We start from the raw sequence: 12881 nt of genomic DNA, 5'->3' as shown, positions 1-12881 counted from the left end.
CCGTCCGTCCGTCCATCCATCCGTCCGTCCGTCCGTCCGTCCGTCCGTCCGTCTGTCCGTCTGTCCGTCCATCCATCCATCCGTCCGACTGTCCATCCATCCAGCCAGCCATCCATCTATCCATACATCATCCATCCGTCCGTCCATCCATCTATCCATCCATCCATCCGTCCGTCCATCCATCCATCTATCCATCTATCCATCCATCCGTCCATCCATCCATCTATCCAACCATCCATCCATCCATCCGTCCGTCTGTCCGTCCGTCTGTCCGTCCGTCTGTCCGTCCGTCTGTCCGTCCATCCATCCATCCGTCCGACTGTCCATCCATCCAGCCAGCCATCCATCTATCCATACATCATCCATCCGTCCGTCCATCCATCTATCCATCCATCCATCCATCCATCCATTCACCCAACCACCCATAACTTCTTCCTCCTGACTTCGTCCAGGAGGTTACATGGTCGCCCTACTTAAACAAAACTGCCCGGTGAGTACACTGAGACACTGAACTGCAGCAGGAAATGAGTGATAACACTGCACAGCTGGGACATGTTTCCTAGTATTTAAACCAGCTTTCTGGCCTAGTACAGACACTCTGCTCTCTGCTCTCTGCTCTCAGACTGGATGGTAAATATTACCACACTCATGTTCGCTCTTATGTTTGGTGGGAGGAGTCTGCAGGGGACCCAGGGAGGTGAGTCAGAAAGTTATTGAGCGTGGACTCACACAAACCTCCTCTCACAGCGTCCCACTTCTAACACTTGCTGCTGCTTTTTAAAGGTCGTTGGATGAATCTCATATGTTGTGTGAAAAGAACTGCAGAGAAATCATCTGACTCAGGTCATTCTGACCCACCGGCCACTGTAGTTCAGACAAAGATGGACGTGCCAGCAGGGGGAGTCTAAAGACAGAACTGTCATAACAAGTCATATTTTATCACCGGGCAGTAAAGCTAAGATGTTCTCATTTTCGCCGTCCCTCGTCTCTCACCCTCTTCACCCCCCCTCCCCCCCCTCAGATGTACCAGATCTCCCACACACGCCTGATAGTGTGACTGTCTGTCGTTGGGTTTGTTGGCTAGACTCGAAACTTCGTGGGCCAGATGCACAGATGGGCAGATGGCGACGGAGCCAAAAAGCATAGACAGACATGAATGTAAATATTCAGTGTAGACACAGACCCAGACAGAGCTGTGTTTGGACCAACAGGGATTCTTTACTCACAGCAAGTGCAGATAAAAGGAGAAGAACAGGAGCGAAAGTGAGACTCAGACTAGTCCGTACGAGAAGAGAAGTGAAAAAATACTTTCAGAACCAGAAAGACTTTTTATTGATCTCTGTGGTGAAATTGTTATTTTTACAGCTGCTGGTGTAAGAACGATTCAGGAAAATGTCAAAAAACAAAACAGAGTAAGACATATATATTATGACTATTTGGTCTAAATGTGAAGTTTTGCTTGAGTTGAACCCAGGGTAGGGAGAAGGTCAAAGGGAATTTGGAGAGATTGCTTTGGAGGAAAGAGGAATAAACATCAGCAGGAGCAAGACAATACATATATGTTAAAAATGTAGTGACCAGAGGTGGTAACGGAGGAAGAGTTCAAATTCCTCAGGTCAAACGTCCAGGCAAATGGACAGTGACATAAAAGAGGTGATGAAGAGGCTGCAGGCAGAGTGGAATGGATGGACACGAGTATCAGGGGTGATTTGTGACAGAAAAATAGCAGTAAGGTTCAAAGGTCCAGTTTATAAGACAGCAGTGAGACCTGCTATGATGTTTGGTTTAGAGACAGTGGCTCTGTCTAAAAGGCTGGAGTGAAGGTGGAGCAGATGATGATGGACAGGAGCAGAGAGGAGCAGATCAGAGGGACAGTTCAGGTGGAGCAGTTTGGAGATCAAGTTAGAGAGGAGACGATGAGACACGACATAGATTAGAATACAGTGACAGTAAGACTTCAAATCTCTGCAAAGTTAACTATAATATTCAAAATAAGGTGTTTTACTGCTGCATTCTAAATGAGTCTGTCACTCTGAGTCACTCTGGTTCTGAAACATTTGAAAACATGAACATGTTAATGTCATTTATCAGAACACAGATCAATATTTTCTTTCTTGTCTACACAGTTCCTTTTTTTAAATTATATATTTTTTATGCCGTGTTCCCATCTTTCCTTGGGAAGTGCTGCCCTCTGCTGTCTAGACAAGGTGCATTACTGAGACGTTATTGTCCACAAAACATGTCCCACCCTCTCATACCAGCCATTTTATTTGACAGAGTTTGTAAACACTAGAACTCTAACTCTCTACAATGGACTCACATCAAGAAAAATAAAAACATGAAGGAGGATTTCTGGAAAAATCTTCACACTGGACATTTGACCCTCGTCCCATCCCAGTTTGATGCGGAGGGGCTCGTTCTTAGCCCCCGCTCTTCTGACAGCTGATGATTTCTCTAAGGCTCCTTAAATGTCCTTCTCCTCAGAGAAGGAGGTCACGGATGGAGGCGGGTTGCAGATGGCTAAGATCTCAGAGAAAATGAGGAGGAAGATAAGAGTCGACAGGCAGGAAGGTCGTGTGCAGGCGGGTAATGTGAGCTGAGGAGGGGGTGTGATGGGCGAGCGAAGCGTGACACACGATATGAAAGACAGACGTCTGAGTATTCAGACGATCTTCATGGACTCAAAAAGTCTGTGATCACATCTAGAGTTTCCTGTTATAAAAAAACCCCTCTGTAATTAAGTCAAAAACTTCAAGTCAACACAAAGCATATAATAACGTCCTCATAGTCTGTTGTGTCTTTTAATGGTGCGTTCTTCTACACAAACTGAAGTGTGTGCCGTCACCGGCCAGAACGCCAGCAGCCGAGCCCAGCATGGCTGGAAAACAGGCAGAAGGAGAAGTCCTGTCCAAGGACAGTGGCAGCAGGACACCTGTCCAACACCACCTGGCACTGAGGACAGTGTCTGCTGATGGAGAGCCTCCATTTACCTCCACTGCAAACAATTAGAACATTTGGTCTAGAAACTGTTTCTGAGACAACACAACGGGTTGGCTGTCGTTCCAACCCGTTCACCTGGGAGGCGTCCAAGCCGTCAGTGGAGCCATTATCGGACTGCCAAGGATAGTTGGGCAGCACTTGAAACTATACTAGAAATGTATTCTTACTTGTGTATGTGCAGTACACATCAGTTGAATTACTGCATTCATATAGGACCTGGTATTTGAGATCTGACCGTCTGTATCAGTTGAATTACTGCATTCATATAGGAACTGGTATTTGAGATCTGACCGTCTGTAACTGTTGTGACCATATTTGCATAAAGCAAAGGTGTGCAGTGCAAGAAAAATGGGCCTGTGACCCCTATAGGGTTGACAGAGGTACTACAAGGGTATTGCCACATTTTTATTCATCAGATTCTCAATTTTCAGTTACATTTGGTCTGAATAATAGTTATTTACTGCAAAAATAATTTGACTTGGTTTGTAACTCATGGAACGATTTAATACTCATCCACCAGGTGGCAGCAGATGGTTATTAAAAAAAAAGAAGAGAGACTCAGCTGTTAAAGGAAGTCTTTGTGTGTCTTTCTTCAATTTCTGTTAGTATATAACGGTTGTGTTCAACTAATCAGCACCAGGTTTCACATTAAGTGAATTGGAACATCATTATATTTTATTGGTGCTTTGATTTGATTAATCTAATCATTTATGTGTCGTGGCTCAAAAAAATGTTGGGAAACAATGGATTAGACCATTTAAAAAAAAAATTTGCTCTTGAAAATATTACATTTTATATACATGTGCCCCTGGTTTTTCTCCCACAATGCAACAGGACCATGAATTATGTATGTACTGTATGTTTGTCTGTGTATGTGGCCCTGTTGATGGTTCAAGTATCACAAATATCAGTATGGGAGAGTACACAAATAAAAGTGCTTATAATAAAATAATTAAAAGTTGCAAATGATTCCACATACAAACACAAATACTGTGTGGATGGTTCACTCTCTGCTCCTCAGCACAGCATACAGAGAATAATCCTCACCCGTTTAAACTGAAGACAAATACGTAGCCTCCACAGCAAAGCTGATAATGTCATATTTAAACCTAATTTAATGAAATCCCGGTGATAATATGCAGCCCTCTTTCCCCAGATTTATTTTCATTTTGCAGAAGACCTGCCTGATTAAAATAGATGGTTTCTTCTCTCTCCTCTGCAGCCAATGGGGGATAAAAAACAAACAAACAAAAAAAAAAAAACGTTCCAGTGCTGAATTTATTTCTGGCTCAAACCAAACACAGGCTTTTAATTTCAGGGGATGGTGTCCTCAATTCATGAAGAAAAGGAGTCTTTATGAATCACTCTGACTTGTATGTTAACACATCCTTTCAAATAAAGGTTATATATGAAGAGACAGTATCACTGCATCTGTTCAACCTGATGGTTGACCTATAGTTTGGACATAAAGTCATTATTACGACTGGGTCTCAATTCTTTGTGTTGACATACGAACTGAAGATACTAATTTGTACAACTTTACTTTTCTACCGATCCCTGTCAGTGATCACTGTCTGTCTGATTCTACTCCTCAGATCTGGACCGCAGGCAGGGCCGGTCAACATGCAGGTCAACTCTTCGTCCCGAATATTGGTGCCAGATCGTTGTCCTTGTGACCCGATAAGGTAACATCACAGAAATGCTCCCAGAGACTTGTTTATTTTTCATGATCCACAGCAATTTCTACTGGTTTTGGACTTGTTTATTTTTCATGATCCACAGCCTGTGTGCAGTCATTTCTACTGGTTTTTTGTATTTTCATTGTATAAATACCGACAGGATTGAACGTTTTGAGATTCTGTGCTTAGATTTTTTTTTTTTTTAATATCAGACATATCATCCTGTTTACCCACTGACGGTACCTGAACCACTCCCCAACACTGGATAATTTTCCCAGTCACCTCACCTTTAGATCGATCAGAACAGACACATACACATCCATATTTTAACCAGCCCTTTTATTTTGAGCTTCAATAAATGTTCAAGGCCTTGAGGACAAAGTCGTTAGGAGGAAACGAGGTTGCCCTGACATTCAAGGTCATTGAAAAGACAAAGTGTGACAAAGAGAATCTCCTTGAATGAACAACCCTACACAATGACAGGTAAACACAAGGCGTAGTACAGGAACAGTACAACTGCAGCATCATCAACATATACCAGTACACACCAGTACTGTGTCAACCAAATACTTCAACAGTATATTTCTGTGAAACATGGAAGATAAGAATGTTAAAAGTCTTGAAAACGTTGAAAAAGTGAAACAATGCCACACAACGGTGTCTGCTTTCAGGTATTTCCTAAAACTACGTGGAAGGAAGTTGCTTAAAAAAAGTTGTAAAAATGTATTATAACTTAAAATATTTAGCACCACGAGCTCGGAAAAGAAGTCTTTTTATATGTTATAACAGGAGGAAACAATATGAGAAAGGAATGAAAGACGACAGTGGACACGAACAGTACAAAAGACACACACACAAACAACACACACACAAACAACACGCGCACACACACACTGTGGCCGACATCTGCGTCGTGATATTTCTTTTTTCATCCAGACTTTAGATTGAGTCAGTGCCGTGCTGAGTTCTGAACTCCTGGAAGTCCTCAGGGATGGTGTCTGTGAAAATAAGGAGTGAAATATCATGAGACGTCCTCAGTGTCTCGCAGAGAGAGAGAGAGAGAGAGAGAGAGGCCAAAGTCATTCTCCTCTCAGCTGCAGTCAGCGCTTCGTGACCGCCAGACAAAATATGTGAAATGCTGAGCCACATCCCAGACACGAGTCACGGAGGAGCCTGAGGTGTGGACTCCAGTCACATGACTTGGACTCGAGTCATCATCAATTTGAAGACTTTAGACTCGACTTGACAAAATGTAAGGAGACTTGCAACTCGACTTGGACTTTAACATCAACGACTCGTGACTTCACTTGGACTTGAGCCCTTTGACTCGACAAGACTTGATACTTTCTCCAAAACCCTAAGTGTATCTGTGTGAATATATTATTATTTTGTTTAAAAGGACTCGAAACAGAAACGTAAGGACTTGGGACTTGACTTGACACTTGTCAGTCTTGACTTGGACTCGACTCGGACTTGAGTGCAAAGACTTGAGACTTACTTGTGACTTGCAAAGCAATGACTTGGTCCCACCTCTGGTGCTCCGATGCTAACCATGCTGTTTCAGAGCCGTACACGATATTTATTAAACAAATCACATCTTTAACCAAGTTGTCCCAGAGTCTGAGAAATAAGAGAGAGTTCAGCAGAGTGACTGACGTTCACGTTGATACTTTATCTACAGATTATAAAACACCTCTCCTCTCCTGTGGAGTTGAAGAGGAACACGAGTTGCAACATGGTTATAGGTCAGACGTGGTCAAACCTTTGGCTCGTGGGCCACAACTGTCCTAATATTAAACAGCGTTGCCGGGTCAGGAGCAGATAGGTGGAGCGTTCGTGCAAACGAAGATAAATGACATGAAAAAAGTTCGTGCAAACGAAGATAAATGACATGGAAAAATCACGCATAAAGGCTAAAATGCAAATTTTTACGCCATCTATTGGGGAAACGTGGGTATTGCAGGGAAAAGGTGGAAGAAGGATGAAGATAATATAAATAAATGATATAATTTTGAAAAGTTTGGCAGGCAGGATTAAGGTGCCGCATCCGGGCCCCGGGCCCTAGTTTGCTCATGCCTGTTATAGATATTAGTCGTAGTATAATAAACAGTGACGACGAGTTGGTCGCTCACCATTGCAGCGGTATTTTAAGTTGGACCAGATGATGTTTTCCTGAGAGAAACAGAAGACACCGAGCCGTCCTCCTCTCATGGTTGTGTCGATTGTCACTCCAGAGTCGGCCACCAGCTCCGTCCCCTCATAGAAACGAGCTCTGAAGGAGAAGGACAGAATGACTGAATATGTTTGTTTCTTTAAAACAATTAAAATATCTGCTCTTCAGGGCTAACATTTAGTTTTCATTTCACAGCTCTTTAGACTTTCGGCTAAACATTAGCTCCTTTCAAAATATTGTACGAAATTTTTGCTCTCTTTTGCCTAACTTTTACCACTGTTTTGGACGTCTTTTAGCTATTTGCAAGTGTTGAGGGTGCTGTTAGCTGTTTAGCTGAAACTCGGCCATTTTGTCTAATGTTTAGCTATTTTAGGGTGACTAATAGTTGTAAAAATAAATAAAATGTTTTCATGTTTTTAATCTACATTAATATGAAGTAATTTACTGTTCGGTGACTGTAATGTCTTAGCAAATTACTATTTACCCATTTGGCTAACACATAGCTACGTGGTTATTTTACTTATTTGTCTTTTAACTACTTTGGCGAGCTAATATTTCTCATTAGTCCTCCACACTGTTCCAAACATGGAGCTCATACTCAAATATCTGTGCTGTACAGACATTTACACTTAACAGTAATCGAATTTTATGTGCTGTACAGACTTAAACATTTACACTTTTGTGTTTTTGAATGGTATGGCTGAACCCAGTGATCCTTGTGCTTAGCTTAGTCTTAGTCACTGTACCTGATGTATCCGACCTGTGGGCGGTGCTGCAGGTACCAGCGGTAGGACACCTTGTCCTTCCAGCCCACATTCCTCGGGTCCTTCCACAGCAGACGCACCTGGTCGTTGGTGTCTCCTGTGTGCCACAGTGCGTTTCTCAAATGCTCCCCGGGGCCTGACCTGGACTTCACAGCCTGGTGAACAGACAGTGTGGTGAGGAGGAGGAGGAGGAGGAGGAGGAGGAGGAGGAGGAGGAGGAGGAGGAGGAGGAGGAGGAGGAGGAGCGACGTGGATAAATATAAGGATAAATATAAGGATGAGGAGACGTCTGCAGTTGCACGTTTGAGCCATTTGGTGGCTCCTTATTTCACCTTGAGCTGAATGCCAGGCTCAGCCACAGCCCTGAAGGGCGTTGCCTGCCAGTAGGTCTGTTCAGTCTGCTTCCACATCACTACGTAGAAGGAGGAAGAGTCCTGATAGCCGAAGATGAAGCCGGCGTAGTCGTCATCAGTCACTGTGTTCACGTGAAACGTCCCCTCGAAGTCCACTCCGCTGAACGCAGTGTAACCTTAGGACAGAGAGAGCGGTGACAGATGGATGACTGGTGTGTCCATAGACTGGTGTGTCCATAGACTGGTGTGTCCATAGACTGGTGTGTCCATAGACTGGTGTGTCCATAGACTGGTGTGTCCATAGACTGGTGTGTCCATAGACTGGTGTGTCCATAGACTGGTGTGTCCATAGACTGGTGTGTCCATAGACTGGTGTGTCCATAGACTGGTGTGTCCATAGACTGGTGTGTCCATAGACTGGTGTGTCCATAGACTGGTGTGTCCATAGACTGGTGTGTCCATAGACTGGTGTGTCCATAGACTGGTGTGTCCATAGACTGGTGTGTCCATAGACTGGTGTGTCCATAGACTGGTGTGTCCATAGACTGGTGTGTCCATAGACTGGTGTGTCCATAGACTGGTGTGTCCATAGACTGGTGTGTCCATAGACTGGTGTGTCCATAGACTGGTGTGTCCATAGACTGGTGTGTCCATAGACTGGTGTGTCCATAGACTGGTGTGTCCATAGACTGGTGTGTCCATAGACTGGTGTGTCCATAGACTGGTGTGTCCATAGACTGGTGTGTCCATAGACTGGTGTGTCCATAGACTGGTGTGTCCATAGACTGGTGTATATATATATATGTCAAGGGTGTCAAACATATGGCCCGCGGTCCAACACCGGTCCACTTGGGCTTTCAATGCGGCCCACTTGATGGACTTATATTATACATATATATAATATATATTATATTTAATTAAATATGAGGATTTATCTAATGTACTTTTTTTTGCATGAAAACATTATTTATAGTTAATTATGTTACGATTGTACTGGTCCGGTAATTCAGTTGTATGCGGACATGTTGTATGCGGACACTGGACCAAAATGACCCCTGATATATATATTTTTATATTCATCTCTGTGGGAAAAGACACATTACCAACGGCAAGTCCTGGGTCGCTGTTCATGGTCTGAACAATTTCCATTCCCTAAGAGAGAAAGACGGAACTATTACTGACTCTGAGCTTTGATAAAAGAACAAACATCGTAAGATATTTTTACGTTAAGTTACCACCATTAATTCAACGTCACCTGATTTAAGACAACCCAGTTAGGATCAATCTGGGCGTCACCCTCAGGGTCCAGCACCACCGTCTGATAGGCCCTGAAGTCCGTCAGCGTGACCTCAGCATTCTCAGGACAGTTGTCAATCCTGTCGATCACCTTGTCCTGGTCGAAGTCGGACTCACACACGTCTCCCACGCCGTCATCTGAAAGACAAAATACAGGAGTGTTAATGAAACCGGCTCCGACGTGTCAGGAGTGTTAATGAAACCGGCTCCGACTGGTTTCCCCACATGTGGATAAGGAATGGATTCCAGACCATCTTCAGTGTCAGTGTCAAAAAGCTCTGCTCCTGAAGGAACTCTGCGTTTCATCCCAGACAATGAGCTACACGTCCTGAATATGAAACCTGTCAAATAATTCTCCCAAGTTCAGACAATGTCTTTTTTAAAAGGAGGTTCTGACAGAAGAACAGAGTGAAACTGTGTTGCCCTGCTTTAATGATCCCAGATCTGTCTGGAAGCTCACTCTGTGGTGGTGTCTCTGGAATTTAAAGTTGAAAGTTGGCTGCGTTGGCCTTGCTAAAAAGTGAAAACTGCAATGCAACACAGCTCTGTATCTTTTTTGTTTTTAAATTACAGATGTATGAGGGTTTAACTGTGGTTTTATGACAGAAGTCATCGTTTTATAAGGTTTCTTAATGACTAAAGGACATGTCCCTCAGGCGTCTCTAGGAACTTGAGTCTCATTGAGACTCATTGAGTGTCTTTGTCAAGTGTGTAGTTGTGTTACATTTACTGTAACTCATTTAAATTCCTCAAATCTGAACAATTTTAATCAAGACAGAAACTGGTAATATGTCTTTAAAAATATCCCTCAGAATTCTTTAAGGTGGAATTCTCCTTTTAAGGCAGTGTTTCTCAATGCCATTGAACACCTGATAACATGTATATTTTTATCTGTACAAACCACTGTATGAGTTGCTGCCACCTAGTGACTGGAGGCTTGTTATCGTTCAAGTATTACAGCAGTGGTACACACGTGCCAAATTCCATATTCGAAGGCCACCGGCACCTCACCACGTCCCCCAAGGGGGCCCCCGCCCCACTATTTGAGAAGTACTGCTTTAATGGATTCCTTTGTTGCAGTGTTTAGACTTAAATAGAGGATATCTATGTCTCGAGAATTGTTTTCTAAAAATAATGTTTTGGTCCACGTGTCATTCTTTCTTTTGACATCAGTGAAGTTATACAGAGTCCAGTGTTTCCCACAGACTAATGTTAGTCATGTTTGCTACTGTTTCCATTCAGGCAGACACGACTCACTGTTGTCATCAATCTGGTCAGGGTTTGGTACCAGCCGACAGTTGTCCGGCCCAGGTGGGATAATGTCTGGGATCCCGTCGTTGTCGTCGTCGTCGTCACACTCATCACCCAGTCCGTCTTTGTCAGTGTCCAACTGAGAGCTATTGATCACGAATGGGCAGTTATCCTTGGTGTCCTGGTGACCGTCGCCGTCACTGCAGAGGAAATGACATCATCATCATCGATGAGGTACAACGGTCACTTCATCAGCTACACCTGGTAACTCAGGACTCAAACACGACAGTGGATGGATGGTAGTGGTGCAGTCACAGTACGGCCTGGTACCAGTACAACATGTTCCTGGTTCAGTGGTCGGTGAGTTTGTTGTTGTGGTGCAGTTACCTGTCCTGGTTGGTGTCGCAGGAGTCTCCAACGAGGTCATTGTCTATGTCAGACTGAGACACAAGGACACAAGTCAAGAAAACTCCATCCATCCATCCATCCATTCATTCATCCATCCATCATCCCTCCATCCATCCCTGCATCCATCTGTCCATCCATCCACCCCTGCATCCATCTGTCCATCCATCCATCATCCCTCCCTCCATCCATCCATCCCTGCATTCATCATCCATCTGTCCATTCCTCCATTCCTCCATCTGTCCATCCATCCATCATCCCTCCATCCCTCCATCCCTCCATCCATCCATTCATCCATCCATCCCTCCATCCGTCCATCCACCCATCCATCCATTCATCCATCCATCCCTCCATCCATCCATCCACCCCTGCATCCATCTGTCCATCCATCCATCCCTGCATTCATCATCCATCTGTCCATTCCTCCATCTGTCCATCCGTCCATCCATGCATCCATCCCTGCATCCATCCATCTGTCCATTCCTCCATCTGTCCATCCATCCATCCATGCATCCATCCCTGCATCCATCCATCCATCCATCTATCTGTCCATCCATCCATCCATCCATTCATTCATCCATCCATCATCCCTCCATCCATCCCACCATCCATCCCTCCATCCATCCCTTCATTCATCCATCCCTCCATCCCTCCATCTGTCCATCCATCCATCCCTCCATTCACCCCTCCCTCCATCCCTCCCTCCCTCCATCCATCCATCCCTGCATTCATCATCCATCTGTCCATTCCTCCATTCCTCCATCTGTCCATCCATCCATCCATGCATCCATCCCTGCATCCATCCATCCCTCCATCTGTCCATCCATCCATCCCGTATCCCTCATCCCTCCCTCCATCCATCCATCTGTCCATCCCTCCCTCCATCCATCCATCCATCCCTCTATCCCCCCTCCATCCATCCATTCATTCATCCATCCATCATCCCTCCATCCATCCCTGCATCCATCCATCCCTGCATCCATCCATCCCTGCATCCATCCATCCCTGCATCCATCCATCTGTCCATTCCTCCATCTGTCCATCCATCCATTCATCCCTCCATCCCTCCATCCATCCATCCACCCCTGCATCCATCCATCTGTCCATCCCACCATCTGTCCATCCATCCATCCATCCATCCATCCATCCATCCATCTGTCCATCTCTCCATCCCTCCATCCATCCATCCATCCGTCCACTTGTCCCCGTCTGTCTCACTTGGTTGGGGTTGGGGATGTCAGGGCAGCTGTCACAGGCGTCTCCCACACCGTCTCCGTCTCGGTCCAGCTGGTCTCTGTTCTTGACACGCTGGCAGTTGTCCAAGAAGTTTTTCAGGCCTTAATTACAATTTCAAACACACACACACACACACACACACAGCCAGTTAGTCCGTGTGATTCTGGTCTGTTTAACAGCAGTAGATAAAGATTGCTGTCGTCAACACTGCAGTTCAGTACAGATTTGATTTGATTATTTACACATGAGCAGCTTTCACTGCTTATCATCACTATTGTTTTTGTGCTGACAGATTACTATTTAAAATGAAGTAAAAAAAACAGCTGTAACCTAACCATCCAACAAAAACATTACATCTGGGAAAACATTTTAAATCCAAACTTGCATTTTTTAAACCTTGAAAATCATACTAATAATAATTTACTCTAATCTGAGATTACAGATTTATACATCTCTTTTCTATAGGAAAAACCTATCTATTCATATTCACCTATCTTGGAGTTGCATGTTTTTCATAATTTTACCACTAGATGGCAGTGTTGCATTTCTAGTAGACGTGATCTCCAGTCTGGCTGCAGAGGGGATTTATGTTCATTACAGAAAGATAGCAGCAGCAGCAGCAGCAGCAGCAGCAGCAGTGGCAGCAGTAACAGCAGCAGCAGCAGTGGCAGCAGCAGGAACAGCAGCAGCAGCCGCAAGGAACAGCGGAGGAAAAACCGCGAAC

The 12881-nt window shown here is 44.4% G+C and overlaps 1 protein-coding gene across 1 annotated transcript in view; it reads right to left on the bottom strand.

Annotated features, from left to right (window-relative positions):
- Window positions 1-5001: 5001 nt before the first annotated feature.
- The window catches only part of thbs4b (thrombospondin 4b), a 15019-nt gene continuing 7139 nt past the window's right edge, over window positions 5002-12881 (bottom strand). The window contains exons 13-21 of the mRNA XM_017039087.2: window positions 12140-12258; window positions 10904-10956; window positions 10523-10716; window positions 9225-9403; window positions 9073-9121; window positions 7949-8145; window positions 7599-7771; window positions 6812-6951; window positions 5002-5677 (exon numbers count right to left, since the gene is read on the bottom strand). Of these exons, the coding sequence (XP_016894576.2) occupies window positions 5619-5677; window positions 6812-6951; window positions 7599-7771; window positions 7949-8145; window positions 9073-9121; window positions 9225-9403; window positions 10523-10716; window positions 10904-10956; window positions 12140-12258 (1163 nt within the window). The 3' untranslated portion in view covers window positions 5002-5618. The remainder of the gene's footprint in view (window positions 5678-6811; window positions 6952-7598; window positions 7772-7948; window positions 8146-9072; window positions 9122-9224; window positions 9404-10522; window positions 10717-10903; window positions 10957-12139; window positions 12259-12881) is intronic.

The sequence above is a fragment of the Cynoglossus semilaevis genome, chromosome 14, assembly GCF_000523025.1.
Source record: "Cynoglossus semilaevis isolate Cse_v1.0 chromosome 14, Cse_v1.0, whole genome shotgun sequence".
Taxonomy (NCBI): domain Eukaryota; kingdom Metazoa; phylum Chordata; class Actinopteri; order Pleuronectiformes; family Cynoglossidae; genus Cynoglossus; species Cynoglossus semilaevis.
Note: the sequence above shows the minus strand (reverse complement) of the source record. Positions and strands in the feature narration are given on the sequence as shown.